Here is a 22,307-nt window from a genome sequence, read left to right as displayed (position 1 = left end):
ATGAAGCAGTCACCAAAGCCGTAGATGAGGGTAAGGTGGTTCACACAGCCTAGCTTCACCTCGCCAAGACTTTCAACACCATTCTGGAATTATAGCTAAACTCACTAAACTAGGTATAAATCCCTATGTCACAAGATGGGTTGCCAACTGGCTCACTGACAGAACCCACACTGTAAAAGTTGCAAACTCCAAAAATGACCTCAAAGCTGTGACAAGTGGAGTACCACAGGGTTAGGTCCTGGGACCTCTCCTGTTTGGTATCTACTTCTCTGAAGTACAGGCTAACACAGAAGGCCTCTGGCTAACGAAGTTCACAGATGACTGCAAACTAGAAGCCATAGTCAAGTCCCCAAATGATTTGGACATCCTACAGAAGGGCCTCGCTGAGACAGATGCCTGGTGTCAAAGCCATGGCCTCAAGCTCAGTGCCAAAAAGTGCAGTGTCTTCCCCTTTGGTAAAAACTCTGTACCCATGAACTACCACATAGGCAGCAATCTACTTAACACCGAATGTGTGATAAGAGACCTATGGACCCAGGTGGACAGTAGTCTCTCCTTTGATAGTCACATCGGCACAGTAGTCAGGAAGTCCTTCTACGTGGCACACCTCATCATAAAAGGGTTCTCATCCAGGAAAAAAGAGGTCATTGTTCCCCTCTACTCGACACTCATTAGACCCATTATAGAGTACAATGCCCCTTTTGGAATATACCTCACAAGACATCTGCAGCAGCTGGAAAAGCCACAGAAGTACCTCACAAAGAGGATTACTGGCCTCAAACAAATGCCCTACACTAACAGCCTCAAAAAACTCCAGCTTTATTCCGTAGCATATCACCTACTCCGAGGTGATCTCTGCCTGACATATAAAGCTATGTCAAACCCAGAGCTGTTGGACATGCTACACCTAAAGAAATCCCAATCCCTCTGAGCTACATGCTCTAGGGACCTAAACCTTGTCACCACAATAAACAGGACGTGCTGGAGGGATAAATTCCTGTCCCAGAGACTTTCCATACTCTGGAACAGGCTACCTATCTATGTCGAGCAAAGTACTTCATTAGCACTATTCAAGAAAAATCTTGATGAGTGGATGGGATATAGGAAATACACCCCAGGGATCACTTCTGTGTCTCTGCTCGACAGTGGCACAGGAAAATAACTTTCTTGGGTGGCGTAAGCCAGGGAACCTTGTTGGCTAGGCTTACGTAGGCCCTTGGGCCAATAGCCTAGTACCTACCTATGAACCTATACTTTCACTCCTGGTGGGCCAACACTCGATTTTTTTTGGGTCCAGAAAATAATTACCAGAGGCTATGTTATTTCCTTTGTTTCCCTTCCACAGAAGAGAAGGATATTTCCCGATATTCCACCCAGTCAAATGGAATTGTCAGCAGTGGAAGTTGCAAATCTGCTACAAAAATGAGTCATCCAGGAGGTTCCACCAGAGCAGCATGGATCTGGATTCTGTTCAAGGTTCTTCTTGGTTCCATAGAAAACCTGGGCACCTCAAGCCGATTCTGGACCTAAGTTACCTTTCCCAGTTTGTGAAGAAGACAGAGTTCTAAATGGTCACAGTTCAGTTCATTCTACCCCTTTTAAGAAAGGATGACTAGATGTGCTCGATAGATCTCCAGTAAGCACGCTGTCTTATCAAGACTGCAAGGTACTCCAGGAGATTACTCCATTTCTAGCTGGAAGCTAGTCATTTTCAGTTCAGAGCACTGCCTTTTGGCCTCACCAGAGCCCCGGGGTGTTCAACAAATGCATGCAGTTGTGGCAGTGTATCGCAGGCTACAAGGGTTTCAGGTGTTCCCCTATTTGGATGACTGGCTCCTCAGCACATCCCCAGACATCTACTAATTAAATTCAGGAATGTCTTGCTCCATCTGTCTCCATACTTGGGAATTACAACCAACCTTGCCAAAAGTTAGTTGACACCAGCACAGACAATAGAGCTTATAGGATGCCACTTGGACTCAACTATTCAGGATAGCCAGATTTACTCAGTTCAGAGTTGTGTCCCTACATCAGATAGCTTTAGAGGTCATTTTGCATTCTAGCCCTCCAGCAAGGCTTGCCCTTTGACTACCGGGCTTCTTGGCTGCATCAGTCACACTAGCACCATAGGCAAGGTTCTACATGAGATTCCTGCCGTGGATACTTAAAGCACAAAGGTCTTTGAAGTATCAACCTCTTCATGCTCCAGTATGTCTCATACCACTATGCAGAAGCCACAACCTTGGTGGTTGACCTCATTGATAGTAACATGGGATCAACCTTTCACCTCCCACCCCTGAAAGCAACTGTGACCATGGTGCTTCCCTTTTGGAGTGGATGGGAATATTACAAAGGGAAGCTGGTCCAAGGAACATGGTCATTGACAGAGGTCAGTCTCGTCATCTTGGAGATGAGGGCAGTCCTAGCATTGCAGGCATTTCAGGATTCCCTTCCTGAGTGTGTGATATCCATACAGACAACATGGTGGTGGTCTGTTATATCAACAAGCAAGGAGGAACCCGTTCATACCTGTTATGCCGGGAAGCCATGAGAGTATTGCAATTAACAATGTTTTTCTCATGCTTTCTGATCCCATTGCAAATCTCTGGGACATCCAGTTGTCTAGCCAACAAATTCAGCAGGCCTTTTCTTCTGCCTCATGAGTGGTCCCTCAATCAGTCGGTAGCAACAATGATTTTCAGTTGTTTGGGCCAGCCTTGATGTGATCTTTTTGCCTCTTATCTACATAAAAATCCAGCAGCTACTTTGCCATGATTTTCCCACAGGGACAGTCATCAAGGTATACTCTGGTCCTCAGTTGGCCCCCGGGTCTCTGGTATGCCTTTCCACTTTTCCTCTGATAACCAAATTTCTTCAGAAGGCTATGAGGTACTAGACAACGGTAATTGTCATTGTGCATGTTTGGCCTCCAGCAGGTTTGATTATCCTTCCTATGGCCTTATCTGAAATGTCCTCCATGGGTCTTGGATTAGTGTCCAGACCTTCTGCTTAATCTGTCTGGTCAGCCTCGCCAAGAGACAAAAATCCTGAAATTGATTGCATGGCTTCTCCAATTCTAATGGTGGCCAGAGATGCCAGTCTGTTTACTCCAGTCATTCATATTTTGTTGTCCTCACAAAAAAACAAACTCTAGGAAGGTAGCAAATGGAAGAATTCACCATATGGGTTTATTCCAAAGATTTGGATCCTTTTTCAGCTCTACTCCCATCCATTAACATTTCTTAGTGGATTCATTTCATAAAGGCACTAGTTTCTCAGCCATCAAAGTGCATTAGCAGCCATTTCTAATTTTCATGTGGACCAAAATCAAACTTTCATTGCTTCTTTCTCTTTCTCACTCTTTCTCTCTCTTGTATTACTACATTAATCCCTTTAAATCTCCTGCTTTACCTCTTTCTCTTTGACTGATTATTGAAAACTAATTGCTAATCTATAGATGATTTAATGTTATGCTACTATTGACCTAGTATAAAAACTGTAAGTGCCTTAGATATTTGTTCCTATTACCTAATGTATATTCATATTTACTTAAAATGCTTTTTATATGTCTCTTAATGTTGATTAATGTGTGGAGCTTTTCTCCCCGGGCCTCTACTGAAAATGGACATATATCCAGCTAGACTAGCCCGGTTAACAAATGTAAAATAAATAAATAAATTCTTTGAGAATTTCCATAGCTTTTTTCAAGGGAACATTTCTCCTGAGGTCTCTAATCGGGGATCCAGTTCATCCATGAGATATTACTGTAATTTTACAGGCATTAACTAGGTCTTCCTTTCCTGGAAAATAATCTTTCCAGTAGCAATTACTTCAGCTAGGAGAATTTCTGAGCTGCAAGCATTGTCTTGCAGACCTCCTTATTTTGTGTTTCACAAGGATAGGGTATCTTTGCGAACTAATCCTCAATTTCTACCAAAAGTGACCTCTGAAGTGAATCTTCATCAGAAAACCAATCTACCAATGTCTGTTCAAAATTTTCAAACTAAGGGGAATATACTATACATTTGATGGATATGCATCACCAACTCAGTCTTGTTTTGTATCATACAAAGCATATCAGATAGTCAGACAGTATTTTTCTTTCCTTTTCAAAGACTAAATTGGGACCAGAAGTTTCTAAAGTGACCTTGTCCAGGTGGCTCTCCAACTGTATTTCCTTTTTTTACGACACTTCACCTGGCAAACCAACTGGAGCTGTGGCTACGTCCACGTCTTCCTTCACTAGAGTTCCCATAGATGAGATTTATGCAGAAGCTACATGGTCTACAGTTCATACTTTTGTGTCACATTACAGGCTTGAAGTACAGTTTTTATCTTGTGTATCCTCTGGTTCCACCATACTTAGGAATATCCTTCCATGAAACTGCCCAGGCTTTTGGATAGCTTTGGAATCTGTCCCAACTGCTGAATCGGATGGAAAAGACAAATCAGATATGAAAATTATGTACTTACCATAACACTAGATCCATGTTGTCTTGTTCCATCCACTTGAGCATTCCTCCCTCTGTTGCCCATTCTAAATTGTTATTTTATGGTTCCCAGCTGATTGGTTGGACTAGGGGCCTTGTCTTTTTGACAGCCTATTGCTGTTATTCATGTTCCTTGTTGTTCAGTTAGATTAAGATTACTAGGCCTGTGTTATATTCACTAGGTGATAAGTTAGCTACAAGCAGGCAGACTCAATATGAGGTAATCTTGGGACCAGAGAGAATTATGGGTAGGAAGGAGTCAGACCCCAGGATCAAGGTTCTTGAAAAAAGCACCAACTGTGTGTGTGTGGTGTTTACCCAATACGTTTTCAGGTGTGAAGGTAGCCTACAAGTTAAGTAAATACTTAAACCTCTCACATACTGAATCACTGTGAGGTAGCAGTAAAGAGTTTTTGGTAAGCATGAGGCAGTTACTACACTACTTTAAAATACCAGGCTACAAAAGGGGCAAAAGCTGACTAGTATTCCATATTGGCCAGTGCAGACAAAGGGCCATAACAAAACAGTAGAGGACAGAGGAGGTAATTGATTGGAGTAGAAAAAAGTGATAAGATGGCATGTGGTTATATGATAAAAGGATGAACTGAGTCTACTGCAGCAGCACAAGTAAAAAAAATGTAGTATCAGCAAGGAAATCAGTAATAAGTAGCAAATTAAAATCAAATAGCTTTACCCAGTAGGTTAATGTGATCTCTACCTAGCTAGTAAAGACTGTAATAGCTGTCATAGGATCATAGGAAGTTACTAGGCTAATGGCCTAGGCCCGTTACAAGCCTAGCCAAATTTAACCCTTGTTACCATGATAAGCACCTATCGCCCTGTCGAGATATATATATATATATATATATATATATATATATATATATATATAGTTTGTTTTGTTTTTGATGATGTTTTATTACTTTCTTCTTCAAGAAATGTTTTAAAGCTAGTAGTGTTTGTGTTTTAATGGACTCTCTTGAGATTGTAATGGACTTTTAAACAGAGCACTAATTTTTTCTGTCAGTTCAGAAATGGTGTATAGTAACTGAAAACATTGTTTTTTTCTGTGGAGAAATTGTGTTTATATTACTTTTGTGGGGCTGCCATGGTGTTTTAAGTGCTTTTTACTGTGTTTTTCAGTCAAAAAGTAACTTTTATGAACTGGTAGTGTTTACCAGCCTTGCTGCTTGTCTTCTTCAGGATTGAGGCACCATTTTTGACTTAACCATGGAACGTACTACTGGTCCAATAGTCGGTCCTTCTTCTAGCCACAAAAAGAAAAAAATAAGTACCCAGTATGTGCCACCATAGCAGGCTAACAATTTGCTTCAGCCCCAGGTGAGTGGCCACTTGACTTTGCAGTGGCCATTTGCTGTAACTCAGACCACTCATCTTTTACCCTGGATCCCTCAGTGTAGCACCTACAACTGCTATGGGCCGGCGATTAGCCAACTCCTCTGTGGCTGTTGGGGTACCCTTAGTGGGCAAGGGAGATCCACTTTTGCTGTTCTAGGAGAACAGGGAAGTTTTCCCTGTTTGAGGATGCTGCGCCTATTACTTGGGAAGCTGCTACTGTCATTAGTAACACGGATGGCTTTATATTTCCTGTCAAAATGAAACGGAAAACCAAGCATGTGTCTACTACTCAATTCTCTTCGGATGGGAATAGTTTACTAGGTCTGGCTTAGTGTTTAATTCAGGCTATTGATCCTTCTTATAATGTAGTTTCTGGTAAAGAAAAGAGGGGATTCCTCTTTTCCTGAAGAGATTCAAAATTCTGTATCAGAACAAGAAGATGCAGGGACGGATACATTCTTTCCCTCAGATTTCTTATTCACACTCTGAGGAGTCTCATTTCTGATTCTTCCTGTGGGGGATTGTCTTTCTGTAAGACTTTTTCTAGAATGTGTCAGTGTTTCCAGTGGGAGAGCATTGATTATTTCTCAGTCCCTCAGAAAATATTATGAGTTGTGCCAGAAGGATTTTCCAGAACCTACACCCATTCTTCCTGTTCTGTCTGCTTTAGAGGATGTGTGTGTTACTGACTGCAGCTTTCCATATAGTCTGACATCTGCCCTTAAAAGATAGGTAGGATATATAAAGTTTCTTAGTCTTTTACATTTTAGTGCAGTATTCCCAAACTTGACCCATATCTTTAGTTGATCCCACTGGTGCTGCTAAACATTTTCCTATCCTGTTCTTTCTGATAAGGATGGGAAATTTATCAATAGGTATGGAAAAAAAGGTATACTTCTGCAACTTTGATTTTTCAGAATTTTGAATAGTCAGGCTCATATGTTTGTGCTGCCAAATTTTGAAAGTATGAGGAATGTTTTATCTACAGTCTCTTCTTGGGAGGAAAAATCTGCTTTAAATAACTTAGTTTCTTGTATTGTACACATCACTACTAATTGTTTACAATGTATGTATGGCAGCTACTTTTTCCAGGTCTATGGCTACTGGTACTGTTTTGAGGAGGTTTGCATGGTTGCATTCTCAGAACCTCCCTGATGATGTAAAAAATGAGATTTTGAATTCTTCCATGAATAGCGATTTAGGGCTGGATTCAGGAACTCCTATAACAAGTACATCAGCTGCATTCAAGAACATCCCTACCACAGTTTTTGTGCTGGCTATTCATTCAGAAAGATTATACTAAGTGTGCACATAGTCTACACATTGTGGTAACCTTTATGAATCCCCCTTGATAGTTAAGGTTGCAAGAAATTCAGTAGGAAAGCTAAAATTAGTATGAATAAAGTTGCAGTTATGTTTAATTAGTATAAAGAAGATTGGAGTTATGTTTATTTTGTCTATTCACTTACAACGGTGTACACTCATTGTAGGCATTCATGAATCCAGTCCTTAGTGTTCGGCAGAGGTGATTAAAAAGTGTGACGAAATGGGCAAGTCTATCCATAGAGTCTCTTAGATCCTTCCTTTTCCAATTTTTCCAATGGATTTTCTATCTCCTCATCCAGTTTTGCTCAAAAACTCAATAAATAAATAAAAATAAATAAAAATAAACAAAAATAAACAGAATAAATAGTCTCAACAAAATACAGGTAAATAGACATTTAAGAAGAAATGGCAAGGAAGTTTCAAAATGAAGTCTTGAACCTCCCAAAACCAAGGAGAGTACAACAAGTCTAAATGGTTATTCAAGAGACATGTAAACCCCTCCCACCCTAACCCTAACCCTTTTTTCTTCCAGAAAATCTGAATCTCCATTTTTCTGTTAAGCAACAGATAGTTTCAGACAAATGGGTCCTGAAAATCATTCAAGTTTACAGATGGCAGTGGGAAGAAATTCCTACTTTCCAGGAGGTCATTCTTCACCCTCAAGATTAGACTCTGTTTCCACCGATTCCTTGTCATATGCTGTCCCAAGGAGTGCTAGAACCATTTCCTACTTCCCAGGTGGGGAAGGGTTTTTAATCAAGGATGTTCCTAGTGCCAAAGAAAGAAAATTTTTGGAAACTAGTTCTGGATCTTTTTTTTCTAAACCTGTTTGTAATAGTGCAGAATTTCAAAATGATGTCACTTCACAACCTGTTACCTCTTCTTCCTTTTTCAGGTTTCCTGGCAGTGCTAGACTTAAAAGATGCTTATCATCCCATCCCTGTTCACCTAGACTGCAGATGTTTCTTAAGGTTTTTTGTATCTGGATCATATTATCAATTCTCTGTCTTACCTTTGGACTATCCACTAAACCAGGAGTGTTCACAAAGTGTCTGGCTCCAGTTATAGCTCATTGTAGGCTACAAATTATCTATATTTTTCAATATTTAGACAACTTGCTTATCTTTGCAGAGTCTTTTTCAAAGTGTGAGGAATCTCTGTCTTGGTTGAGAGTTCACGTACACAAGTTGGGTTTCCAAGAGATCATTCAAAGGTCTTTCTTGACTCCTTCACACACAATTATGTTTCTGGAATGTCAGCTAGACACATCAGTTCAAGGAGCTTTTCTTCAGGAAAAAATAGATCTTTATCTAGATCTGTTTCTCAGGTTTTCCACTCAAACTTTGATTACTGGGAAGGAATACGTCAGGATATTGAGTCTCATGGCATCTGTGATTCTCATGATACCCCTGACAAGACTCCATGAGAGATAGATACAGTGGTTTCTAAAATCTCTTGTGTTCCAGCATCAACATCCTCTATCATTTCAAATCCCAGTGCTAGGGTTTGTCAGAAGAGAAATCTTTTGGTGGAGACAACATATGTCCTTAAAACCAGGTGTGCCTTTATCCCTTCCTGCTTCAAAGCAGTCATTCATAAGTAAGTTTCAGACTTTTCTCAGGGAGCAGTTTCAGGAAGAATAATGTGCAGGGGGTGTGGGACACCAAGGACAGATGTAAGCACATAAACATGAAGGAGATTGTTTGCTCTGATCAAGGCACACAACTCTCTGAACTGTCTTTGGTCCCTTGGTCCTCTTCAGATGGTTAAAGACAACACCACAGTCATGTGGCACAGCAGCAAGCAAGGGAACGAGGTTGTACCCCCTTTGCAGACTAGCCACGATCACTTGGGATATAGCTTCACAGCATAGTGTTACTCTACAGGCATCCTACATTCCATCAGAGCAAAACTGTGTGGCAGACAAGCTGAGCAGGAATAGGGCAGACCCTCAACAATGGAAACTAGATTGGGGGTCTTCCAAGATTTGACCCATCTGTGGAGAATTCCTCAAGTAGACATCTTTGCCTCCTCTATGAACAATCAACTAGCAAGATTCTGTTTCAGGACTCCATGCAAGAAGGCCTGGAAAACAGAGGCCTTTTTCTTTCCTTGGACAGGAAAAGAAATGTACACTTTGTATACTTTTCCACCTGTTCCACTTAATATCCAGCGTACTTCTGAATATTCAGAAGAAATACCCAAAGACCTTTTTTGGTGATTTCCTTCTGGCCCAGGCAGCCATATTTCTCCTTTCTTTTGGAAATGGGAAGGGGCAATTACCACAAGTTTCCTCACAGAGTGGATTTACTCACACAAGAACAGGGAAGTTTGATACACCCCGACATCAATCAACTTCAGTTGACTGCCTGGATGATAGCATCTTATTTCTTTTTAGGCATCTGTTTACTGAAGATGTGCAGTGGATACTAATGGAAACAAGAAAGCTTGCTACTAGAAAATCATATATTAGCAAATGGCAAAGGTTTTCTAGTTGGTACCAGCAACATAACCAGTACCTAATCAGAACTAGTCGTTCTCTGGTTCTACAGTATTTGTATGAATTACTATTTTATGGCCTTTATTTTTACTCTGTCAAAGTTCATTTATCAACTATTTTAGCATGTCTGTCCATGCATGGGTCATCCTCTTTTAATGCAGTCTCATGTCAAAATGTTCTTAAAAAGGGGTTTGCATAAGAAGCGTCCAATAAAACTGGTGACCCCTCCTTGCGATTTTAATTCTGTGTTAGAGAAGCTAACACTTACTTCAGATGAACCTGCTAAACTGACTGACTTGAAGTTCTAAACATGGAAAACAATTTTACTGATTGCTCTGACCTCTGCAAGAAAAGCATTGAAGTTCAAGCACTTATGGCGAGTCACACCTTATCTCATTTTCCATAGGGTCAGTATTTCTTTGAGAACTAATCCTTCTATTATGCCTAAAGTGGATTCCAAGTTTACTTTAAGCCAAACTGTCCATCTCACTATTTTCTTTAACATTACCTTCTGTTGAATCAGCTGTCACAGTGGACATTAAATATGTATCTTGGAAAACACTTTTCCTAGTTGCTGTAACGTCAGAAGGATTTTACAATTACAAGCTTGCATATTCAAGAAACCTTTTTTTTCATAATGAAAGCGTGTCTTTAAACAATAACTAATCTTTTATATGTATCAAGTGATTAGGAGAATATAAACCTTGAAAAAGACATAGCAGTTGTTTGTCTTAAAAGAAGAAATGTAGGCTTGCCTTTAGTTAAATATTTAGAATTCTGAAACTCGGAACAGTGAGACTGAATGTCCAAAACCTGAACTTGGATATACCAAGTTCGAGGCTGCTTTGCCTTAGCGTATTCCCTTTTATCCAAGGAATGGTAGTCTTGGAGTAAGTATATGTAAGTAGTAGGGGTGTGTGCCCCCCCCAAAAAAAAAAGTAACTTTAAAGGAGAATACTGATCTTTGATAGTTGTTTTTCTATTCTAGTTTCTCTGGTTGGTTTCTATATTTTCAGGACTCACAGTTGTATGTCTAGGAATTAAAACAGGGAGCCCTTGCCTATAACTGAATAATCAGTATGTGAATAGCCAATTGCATTGCCTTTTGCTATGTTTTAATTGATTTTATGTTTGTTTTTTTAATGTGTGTTTAATTGCAACATTGCTTGGATAAAACTGCAGTACTAACTTGAACTGATACTGAAACCTGTGCAGTGCACTGCTAGAGCACATTCTTCTAGGACAGGAACAACATCAGTAGTTATTTTGGAAATATTTTAGCTTGCAATATTTTGAAAGCTGCCACATGTAGCAGTGTGTAGTAGCCATTTGAAATGTTGGATCCCGCTAGAGTGAGTCCAAAAATATGGAGACTGAAAGGCCAAAAGATCGGACTTGTAGATACCAAGTCCAAGATGCCATTTCTCAAAATATTCCCTCTTCTGCAAGGTATGGCAATCTTAGAGTTGGTATATATAAGTTTGGGGGGTGTGGGGAGAGATCCCCCCCCCCCTGCAAAAAAGGAGTTTAAAGAAGGGTGATTTTTGAGATTTACTCTTCTACTGTGTTTTCAGTCTTTTTTTTCTGCTTTTTGGCACTTGGCATTTAGAGTGTGGACATTTCAAATGGGAGCTGTAATGTGCACATTATTACCAAACATTCCAAACTGGAAGCACAGTTCAGAGGGTAGAACAGGTTTTTCTATGGCTATGCTACAGGAGATCCTCTAAGTGTCTTCCTCCCAGGGTTAAGAATGTACTTCTTTGGACTCGACCCAAATGTAATGATTAACTGTTATGGTGGCCAACACAGAGAAATATGGTTACAGTTTTGTAAAGTACGTATCATAACAGTAGATTTTAAAGGAAACCTCACTATAACAGGAACGTTTCCTATCCCTCCCTGCATTCAACTTTTATGAGTTGTACATAGATGTATATTTTTGTAAGTTTTAAAATGTTTCTTATTTGGATTCTGTAGTAATACTTGCTTTAGTACCAACAGTAATATTTTGTGTACCACAAGCCATAGCACTGCAAGGCACCATTGTGTGTAGAACTAGAGAGAGCAATGAGCATTGTAGCATATGTATTCTTCTGTCACCTCTGTCAGCACCTTCTAAGTGTGAGACCTTTACTGGTCCTCAGAGGGAAGTCATTACTAATGGAAAAAAATCTGACCAGATCATGGGAAGGCAGAAGGTGTTAAACCAAGATGTAATGATAATGATTTACTTTTAACAATAACCACTACTTAAAAATCATGCCTCACACAAATGTATTCTTCTTCCGGCTTTTCCCGGTTAGGGGTCGCCACAGCAGATCACCATCCGCTCATGATTGGCAGTGGACTTTTACAGTGTCGAGTTGCCAGCCCGGCGCCCAACCTTCCACAGAAGGCACACACATGCACACACTCACACCTAGGGTCAATTTAGTATGTCCAATCCACCTACAGCATGTCTTTGGGATGTGGGAGAAAACCAGAGCACCCAGAGGAAACCCACGCAACCACAGGGAGGACATGCAGACTCCGCACAGAAGGCACCCCAGACAAGGATCGAACCGGTGAACCTCTTGCTGTGAGGCGGCCAGGCTAACCGCTGCACCACCGTGGCCACCCACCTCACACAAATGTATATTTCTGTGAAAACTGTAGTGCAGCTGCAGTGCATATGGTCATATCAAGGGCAAAGAGAAAAGGTATTTATTGCTCCAAAATGAAAAACTGTACTAAATATGCCAACATTTTACAGATACCATCTTCAAATATAGAAGTATTTCTTTTGCCCCACATACCACTTGAATTTGAATCATGTTTCTTACCTTCAGTGGTGTGTGTACCACAGTTTCGGAAACTTTTGTAACTTTGACAACTAGGGCTAGAAAAAGTGCATGAAAAATTACCAGCAAACATGAATCACAAGTCTTTATTAGCAAGAAGACACACTTGATATCATATGCTATAAAGAATGTCTTCATATTGCATTTTTTGCCAAGACTAATGTATCATAATGTGCTTTGTAAATTTTAATTGGACTCTTTTTTGGCCATGTGTAAGTTAAGGTGAAATACAATGAACTTTTCACTTAAAATTGAATGTTAATCAATAAGTCATAATTAAGATCAGAATGTAATAGAAATGGAATATTCAAATTGTGCAACATTAGAACGTATAAATAAAAAATATATGTACTGTTTACCCATCAGTAAACAGATGTGAACAAAGTAGCCTAACGTTTCTCAGATATTTCTGCAACTGTGAAATGTTGCCCCTTTCCTTACTGCATTTATTTAATTTCATGCAAAGTATTATTTTTTCTCTTTACATTTTATCAGTTTGCTTAGTTCCTCCCAGAAAGAGGATAATTTAAGACTGGGAGAAAACAAATCAGTTTCCCAGTAAAAAAAGTAGTTTATAGTTCATGTGCTTTGAAATTGATTTGTGTAATTGCTTTTTAGTGTATCTACAGATATGTTTGAACTGCAGGCCTTGTAATATTCTAGATGTGCTGTAAATTGGAAAAAAAAATGTTATCTGTTAGTTTCAAGGTGCTGACAGTGTATGTTTTTTCTTCTTTTACTTCCTTATCCAGTTTGTCTTCAAGACAGTGTTCTGGCATTCTGGAAACATGGAATGCAGGGACGTAGTCTACATGCCAATGAGGTAAAGTTAATATCAGCTGTATAAGCGTCAACATTTTTTCCTTGCCTCTTGCAGGCTTTGTTTATGTATTTGGGAAAACTGTGCAAATAGCAAATGAATGCTACCGATGTACGTTATAATTTAAGTAGCTGGATGTTTTTTATAATCATGAAATAATGAACAGTCCACTTAATGAAAGTGTCATAGAAAAGAGTTGGGGAAGTAAGAATATGTAAGAGAATTTATCTTTTTTCTCAAGGTAGAGAGAAAGTGGGAGACTAAGTAAGAGGATCTGCCTTCAGTTTGTGTCTCGGCACTCTCTGCCCAGTGCCGTTAACATGAATCACTCTCCCGTGTCGTTTCCTTTACTTGCCTTTTCTCACCACTCTTTCTCCTATTTTCCTCTCAACCTGTGCTGGCAACTTTACCACGTTTCTCATCAGGTGAAAATGTGCATTTTCTTAGTTTCTACAAGAACTTTTCCTTTGTCCCACAGTTGTCTCATGGAGGTGAGAAGCATCTGTTTTGTCTGTCTCCACTTAAAGCCATACCTGTTGTATGTATCTGAAGGCATCTTATATAAAGTTACACAAACTGAAATGTGTCGCCCCCGCGCATTATTAATTTAAATATGTCTGGAGATAATGAGCCCAGTACATGCTTGAAGCAAACCCCAGTCCATACCCTTATACTCTGCAGTCTCTAGTAAATGCTCTCTACTGCATACCTCCCAGTATTTTTTCCTCATGCAGTCAAGGGCATAAACATAACACACATTAATGTACAATGTATCCAGAACAAAATTAATTTTGTTAAATGCCTGGATGATGGATGACAATTCTGACTGTTTAACTATCTCAAAAATATGTAAAATAGAAGTTTAAACGGAACATTAAACATTTCATCAATATTACAAGCAAAACTGTTGTGAAGAATGCAAAGCTTACTGTAATACAATTAAATAGCTTGTGAAAAGATAGCACAATGTGATCAGTCATTTACAAGATTTTTAAACGGAATTGTAGATCAGTATGTGTGTATGTCTTTAAGAAGCTTTCCAAGGGCTTGCACAAGTATATAAATACTCAGCACGTGCAAGCCTGACTGCCATTTTGTAGTAAACTGTTGAGATGTAAGCATGCACGTCTGTGTAGTCTGTCAGTTAATCAGTTTATATTTTGTGATGTTGCTATTCATCCTCATGTGTATAAATGAACTACCCCACCTGTTCGTCATCTGTGTAGAGAGGAATGAACGACATGGTGTCAGAATGGGATCCAGTTTCTCCAGATTCCAAGACCAAGATGCACTCCGTTAGGATTGGAGCAATATAGAGGCGTGAATCATCCCTACTGCACATATAACTCGCAAAACAGGTCAGAAATGAATGTCAGGTATTAAAACTTGTTCAAATGATTTCCTATCCGTAAAATATGAAACTAAGCATTCAGAAAGCTCTAAACGATATTCTAAGCAAATTAAATGTCCAAAACTGTGACATATTGATAGAAATATTTGAAATGCTACAGAAAATGTTTGAAATAAAGTCCAAATTGCACAAAACAAATAAAATAAAGAAAACAACTGCATTTTTTCACTCAGCTCTACTTTTTCATATTGATTAAAGCTGTTCGAGATATCTGAAGTGCATGAAGTATTTGCATGCTTGTGTAGTATAACAGTATAGTTATTTCACAAAATAAACCATTTCAAGGAATATTTTGCAAAGTACAGTGTTTCAAAGTGTTTATTGTGCATTTAAATATTGTTACAAGCACATATAGAAGTTTATTCATATATAATCATAAAGGGCCATGTTTTAGTGTGTTTGGCCATAATTTGTTGGAATGGTAGATGGATTTTGAAAACCAGGGCCACTTGTGTTTGATAATAATATTGCAGAGAATTGAAGAGTGTTTGAGCAAGAGTACGGTATTTTCATACAGGCTCCATTTTCTAGTAGAGATGATCATACAAAGGCATTTATTCTGCTTAATTTAGCTGGTTCAAAAGCCATAGAAAAGGATTGCCCATCTTTGCAGGAGAGGGGGAAACCGTCATATAGTGTACCAGCTGAGTCAAGGGAAGACCTTGAGTGCTTAAGATGTAAATTTAGAGAAATGTGTAACCCCCAAACAAATATTACAATGGAAAGGCACTTATTTTATACTAGGGATCAAAAGCCTGGTGAAAATTTTGCAGCATATATATAACTGATTTGAGAAACAAAGCTAAAACATGCAGCTTTGGTGATTTAAGGGATGAGTTGATAAGACAGACTTGTGTGTGGTATTAAAGATGATGCTGTGAGAAAGATTTTGCTTTGTGACAGTGATTTAACTCTGAAAAAGGCCTTTGAGATTTGTCGGAGATATGAGCTTACAGAAAAGCACACAGATATGCTTACAAATGAGAAGTGCGTGCTTTCAGTAACTTCAAAGAGCAATGTTGATAGTATGCAGCACATGGTTAAAAGAAACAGGCCCAAGCACATGGCAGCAACTGTAACTCCTGCAGCACTCACTGGTATACCTCAGAGCTTTCTAGCAAATTCCAGAGTTCACACAGTCTCAGTGAAGTACAAGAATGAGTCAGCAAACAAGCATAAGGGTGAGGGCCCATGTCCACCAAGTTTTGTTGCTAAGTGTTGTAATTGTGGTGGAAATCATGAGTCTAGAAGAGAGAAATGCTTAGCTTATGGCCAACATTGCCACAAGTGCAGTAAGTGAAATCATTTCAAAAGGTTTTGGAAATCAGAAGCCACACATTTTTTTTATTAAAAGGAAACATTTCAAGAAATGAGTTGATCAGTTAGAAAGCTGTGACCCTACTTTTTATGTTGATGGTGTGTTAGTGCTGAAGCTTGCTGCTTATGGTGGTGAAGAAATTCAAACCGAAGGCTCAGTAATGCTTTCATGTTTCATGTTTCTCTGCTGGGAGAAGCTATGAATTGTTATTTTATGTGGTCAAAAGGGATGTACAGTCATTATTAGGGCTCAGAGACAGTTTGAAAATGGGACTACTTTCATTTAATAAGGAAGTCTACCATGTTAGCTTGAAAGACCGCTATTCTAATTTTGGCCAGTATGTTTTCTCTACCTATGCTGATCTCTTCAGAGACAAACTAGGCAAGCTTCCAGTTGTGTATTCCATGAAGTTAGACCCAGATGTCAGCCCAGCCGGGAAAGTTCCAGTAACTATGCAGAACAGAGTCAAAACCTAGCTAGAGAAAATGGTGCAATACAATGTGATTTGATGAACCAACTGAATGGGTATTTTCCATGGTGATAGCTCATAAAAAAAGCTCAGATGATATCAGAATCTGTATTGATCCATGAGATTTGAACAAGGCACTAAAAAGACCTCATCATCCAATGCGTACAGCGAAGAAGTTGCAGCACTTATGTCAAATGCCACTTTTTTCTGTCTTAGAAGAAAAGAGTTCATTTTGACAAATTTTGCTTGACTGGAATTCTCCATTGCTAACCACTTTCAGTACTCTGTTTGGCAGGTACAGATCTTTGAGAATGCCATTTGGGATAAATTCAGCCAGTGAAGTCTTTCAATCTGCAATGGAGCAAATTTTTTCTGAGTATCCGTGTGTTATTATAGTACATTGTATACTAGTAGGAGGTAATGGTGAAGCTGAGCATGACAGAAACCTTAGGAAAGTTCTGGAAAGAGCTTGTAAGTGAATCTTTAAGCCGAATCCTCAGAAATGCAAATTCAGGTTACGAGAAGTCACTTATGTTGGCCGTTTAGTTACCAATTCTGTCTTATAACCAGACCCTTCTAAGCAAACTGCTATTCTTGAGGTGCCAGCTCCAGACAATGTTCAAGTCATGCAACGTTTTCTTGGCATGGTTAACTACCTAGGCAAGTTCATTCCAGACTTGAGTCAAATATCAGCACCACTCAGAGAGCTGAGAAGTAAAGATGTGTCCTGGTCATAGTTGGAACAGCACCATAGAGTATTTGATGTCCTGAAACAGAAAATTGCCAGTCCACCGACTCTGATACTGTAATGTTCACAAACCAGTTATTCTTTCATGTGATGCTTCGAAATTTGGTCTAGGCATAATTATTCTACAAGAGAGTCAGCCTGTTGCCTATGCATCCAGAACTCTATCCCACACTGAAATGTAGTATGCTCAGGTAGAGAAAGAACTCCTGGCAATTGTGTTTGCATGTTCGAAGTTCCTTGATTATATTTATGGTAGACCTATCCAGATCAAAACCGATCAACAACCTCTAGTCACTATTTTTGAGAAAGCCAATACATACAGCTCCAGCCAGATTGCAACACATGATGTTGAAACTCCAAAAGTAAAATTTCAGTCATGTCTACAGGAAAGGCAGACGTCTTTATCTTGCTGATACTTTATCCAGATCGTCCATAGCTACCACTGAACAGCATGAGAATGAGAAATTTGATTTTGAAGTCATGGAAGTGAGAAATCTTTCTTCCACACATCTTGATGAGCTTATAAGTCATACAACCACAGATCCAGTTTTACAGAAGCTCAACTACTTTTTCAAACAAGGATGGCCCTCAAAACAGTCTAGTTTATTGCAAGAAGTGCAACCTTATTTTCCTTATAGAGATTAGATTTTGTGTGACAATGGTATTCTTATCGTTCTGAAAGGTTCTAACGTTATTGTTTCAAAGTCCTTGCAACAGGAGGACATTGCTGTTTTATATCTTGGCCACCCAGGAGCAGACTTTACCAAAAGAAGGGCAAGAGGGTTAGTATTTTGGCCCTCTATGTCACAGGACATTGAGATAATGCTATAATCTTGTTCTGTATGTAATAGTGCTAAGCCGCATCAACAGAAAGAACCACTTCAGCTAAACCAGATTCCTGGACTACCATGGTCGAGTCCGCACAAAGTCATTTCTGAAAATGGTACACAGTTTACAAGCCTACAATTCAAAAGATTTGCCAATGAGTTGGACTTTATTCATGTTACAAGTAGTCCTGAGTATCCACAGTCAAATGATTCGGCAGAGAGAAGTCGAAACAAGACAATAATGATGTTTTCCTGAATCTCATAAATATTCGTCGTGATAAATATCTTGGTTCACCTGCTCAGAGACTTCTGTCAAGACAAACCAGAACTACGTTACCAGTCAGCAGTAGTTTATTGGTTCCAAGTGCTACGAATCACAGACTAGTAAAAGTGCATCTAACCAAAAAGCACTTAACCCAGAAGTGTTATTATAATAAGTCCAGCAAATCACTCAATCCATTACATGAAGGAGAGACACTGAGTAGGCAAACATGCAAAGGTTATGATTGAAGTTGTGAAGAGTATTTGTCCAGAGCCGAGATCCTACATTGTGGAATCACAAGGAGTAGAGTTTAGGCGGAATTGGAAACATTTGATGGCAGTGTCCAAGCCTGTACCACAGCATACAGCCTGTGAGAAAGACTCTAGATCTCAGAGTAAGTTGTCTGGTGTTTCAGTTCCAGAGAACATTCCAATAAATATCCTTGTTCCTGAGATGAATCCTGAAGTTCCGCGCTCGAGAGACTTGAACCTCAGCACTGAAATAAATAGGACATGCTGGAGGGACAGATTCATAACCCAGAGGCTCCCTTCACTCTGGAATAAAATCCCAGTCCAGGTTAGGCAGAGACCCTCATTGACTCTCTTCAAGAGGAATCTTGATGAGTGGATGGGAGATCGTAGGTTTACCCCGGGTATCACTTCTGTGTCACTGTTAGACAGAGGCACAGTATACTAACCTCGAAAAAGGGCATAGAAAAATAAATTTAAAATGGGTGGTGAAAGCCAAACACTTTCTGGCTAGGCTTATAAATGCCCTAGGGCAGATAGCCTAGTATGAACCTATGAACCTATGAGTTGTTCACAGAAGACTGTTCCTGTTTTTAAACCCATTTTAATTACTATATTACTAGATCAAGTCCCATTTCCAAACCATGTTACAGATGCATGGCAACTTGAACATGAACATTGTGTTTGTTTTTAATGTCTCTATTATTGCATGTCTTGTTCTAATGTTATATCACTGAGGTCAATATACTTAAGAGGGAGGATGTAGATCAATATGTGTGTATGTCTTTAAGAAGCATTCCAAGGGCTTGCACAAGTGTATAAATACTGAGCACGTGCGAGCCTGACTGCCATTTTGTAGTAAGCTGTTGAGATGTAAGCATGCATGTCGGTATAGTCTGTCAGTTAATCAGTTTGTTTATATTTTGTGATGCTGCTGTTCATCCTGATGTGTTTTCATGTAATAAAGCATATAAACGAATTACCCTGCCTATTCGTCATCTATACTAGAGAGGGACGAGCGACAGGAATGAAATATTAAAATTAACTTTGCTAACAAACGCAGATTTAACTTTGAAATGATTAGATTATAAAACTTAACAAGTCTGCTGAATTTAAACACCAGTCACACTGAAAATTATTGACATTACTAGAGTGTAAACAATGTGCTGCTTGCAGAGCTCAAACTCCTTGGTAAAATGCAGGTGTAGTTGTAAAAGTAAGAATACTAGCAAAAATCTACCTGCAGAGCTTTCTTTCAGAATTTTGCACATGCATTATTTAATGCTGAATGTATGTGTAAGTAGCTGTTCATATTATTTAAGGAAGATATACAAAACAGTTTCTCTTGATTGCATTTATCTTCTTTTACCTGACCTTATCTTCAAACTAAAGTAGATGTAATATTTTATAGGTCATTTGTTTCCCTAAATTATTATTATTTACCTGATTATGTTGCTACTAGTACTCCAGATAGTTGTCAAAGCACATGTCTATAGAAGCTTGTCATGTGACCACTGGCCAATGGTCTCTTCAGAGTCCTGTAACAGAACTAAGATTTTTCCCGTTCTCATCAAAGAATGAAGAAGAGTATGCATTTCCTGTTCACTACTCATGCAAAGCAGCACTTTTCTGCCAATGTACGTATTGCTTGTCCCCCTCCTTGCTTTACTGTAGTCCTAAGTGCAATATCCAGAGTAAGCTCTTCCTGTTTAATGTAAAGAGAATTAGGGGTGTCTGTTTTTCTTGCTTTACCAAATAAAAATGAGTTATGGTGAAATCCAAGGAAAATATCTTGAGAAACTGGACAAATTCTGGTACTGAAGCTGCTATGTAAGAAAGTACAAGATATTGGTCAAAACAGCTAAGCCCATGTACTTTAGATAAAAACAGTACTTACCACATAGGACAGCAAAGATAATTTGACTGGGAATGAAAAATCTTAGCCCCAAAACATCAGTACATCTCCTCAGTAATTTTGTCCTGATACCAAAATCCTGTCACCTTGAAGGAACTGCAGAACACCTCTGCTGTTTCTTTACACAGCTTCACCTCTATTCTCAGAAACCACCTTCACACACATCTTCCCTACACAGTGCCCAGACTAAAACAGCCGCAGGCCTGGATCCAAACAACCCTCCCTTCTGCTTCAAATTAAAGAAGCTATTCGTCTCACTCACCAAAGTGTCCTAAAGCTTACTTTATAGCCTTTCACTTGACTTCTGTGCTCAGAACCCAAGCCTGTAGTGAGGCTGGGGTGAAGAGATGGCTGCCTCAGTTACAAGAAGTTAGGGGGAACAGTCAGCAATGATGAACAGGTGGGAGTAGAGTACGGGAAAAGCATTGCCAGCATTCAGTGAGCTTCATTTAAACAGTCCTGATAGTGGAGCTGTTTAAGGGGAATGAATGAATGGATGAGCTTTCTGTTTTCTTTAATTTCTAGCAGTATGTCTGCATTTTTTTTTTTTGCTCTTCATCTTTAGTGATTTTTTTCCTCCTTAATTTTTGTTTGAGGAATGATGAGACAATAGTCTGGATGACTGTTCATGACACCGATTTATCTAGCTACTTGAACTACAAACCTCAAATGTCCATTCGGCTTTAGACTGGGTGGCCTGTTAAAAATCTGAGGACTTTAATTATAATCCCCAGAATAAAGGACCTACAAATGTGAATGCAGAGATGCATGTTAAATGTGAGGTTATTGTGCCTTGGTGTATTCCCCCTACTCTTGTGTACAGTAATCTGAGTTAGCATGTATAGTGAGCAGGGTTGTCGGGACACATCTGTTTTAACAGAATAACAGCTAGTTCTGAAATGTGCCATTTTTTTTTCTTAATCGCAGTTTTATTTCTCACACAGGGTACCTTGCACTTGTGATAGGGAGCTCATTATACTCATTGAAATATTTCACACTTTTCAAAAATAACCTCGGAAAATAATCTGTAGGCAGATTACAGAACTACTTTCAAAAGGTGACACTCTTTCGTCAGATCAACAGGGTTTTCAGTATTGTAACAGTATGTTTACTGCCTGTGTATCAGACTTCTTATTTGTGTAGGTTCATAGGTGTATACTAGGTCAATGGCCCTGGAGCCTTTACAAGCCTAGCCCATAGAAGTGCCCTGGTATCATGCTGCCATTAATTCCCAGTGCCTCTATCAAGCAGAGCCACTGGAGTGATCCCCGGGGTAAACTTTCCATTTCCCATCCACTCATCATGATTTCTCTTGAAAAGGGCCAGTGAGGTGCTCTGTTTGACATGTATGGGAAGTCTGTTCCATAGCATGGGTAGTCTGTGGGTTATGAACCTGTCCCTCCAGCATGTTCTGTTGATTGTGGTAATGAGGTTGAGGTCCCTGGAGCATGTGGTGCGGAGAGATTGGGATTTCTTTAGGTGTAACATTTTTAACAGGGCTGGGTCGGGCATGGCTTTGTAAGTCAAGCAGTGATCGCCTCTTAATAGACAATATGAGAGAGAGAAAAGTGGGAGTTTTTTGAGTCTGTCCATGTAAGGCATGTGTTTAAGGCCTAGGATCCTCTTCATGAGGTACTTTTGTGGCCTTTCCAGCTGTTGCAGGTGTTTAGTGAGGTACATGTCAAATGAGGCATTATACTCGATAATTGATCTAATGAGGGAAGAGTAGAAAGAAATGATGACCTCTTTCTTCCTGGATGCAAAACCCTGC

General features: G+C 39.4%; 1 protein-coding gene across 2 annotated transcripts in view; it reads left to right on the top strand.

Moving 5' to 3' along the window:
* The window catches only part of LOC122805364 (mitogen-activated protein kinase kinase kinase kinase 2-like), a 1,562,336-nt gene that overhangs the window by 1,424,474 nt on the left and 115,555 nt on the right, over positions 1–22,307 (top strand). For both annotated transcript variants that reach the window (XM_044075456.1, XM_044075455.1), the window contains one exon: positions 13,271–13,341. In XM_044075456.1, the coding sequence (XP_043931391.1) occupies positions 13,271–13,341 (71 nt within the window). The remainder of the gene's footprint in view (positions 1–13,270; positions 13,342–22,307) is intronic.

The sequence above is a fragment of the Protopterus annectens genome, chromosome 6.part1 (genome assembly GCF_019279795.1).
Source record: "Protopterus annectens isolate FY-2018-M chromosome 6.part1, PAN1.0, whole genome shotgun sequence".
NCBI lineage: Eukaryota > Metazoa > Chordata > Ceratodontiformes > Protopteridae > Protopterus > Protopterus annectens.
The sequence above is the reverse complement of the archived record's forward strand: the minus strand, read 5'-3'. Positions and strand labels throughout refer to the sequence as shown.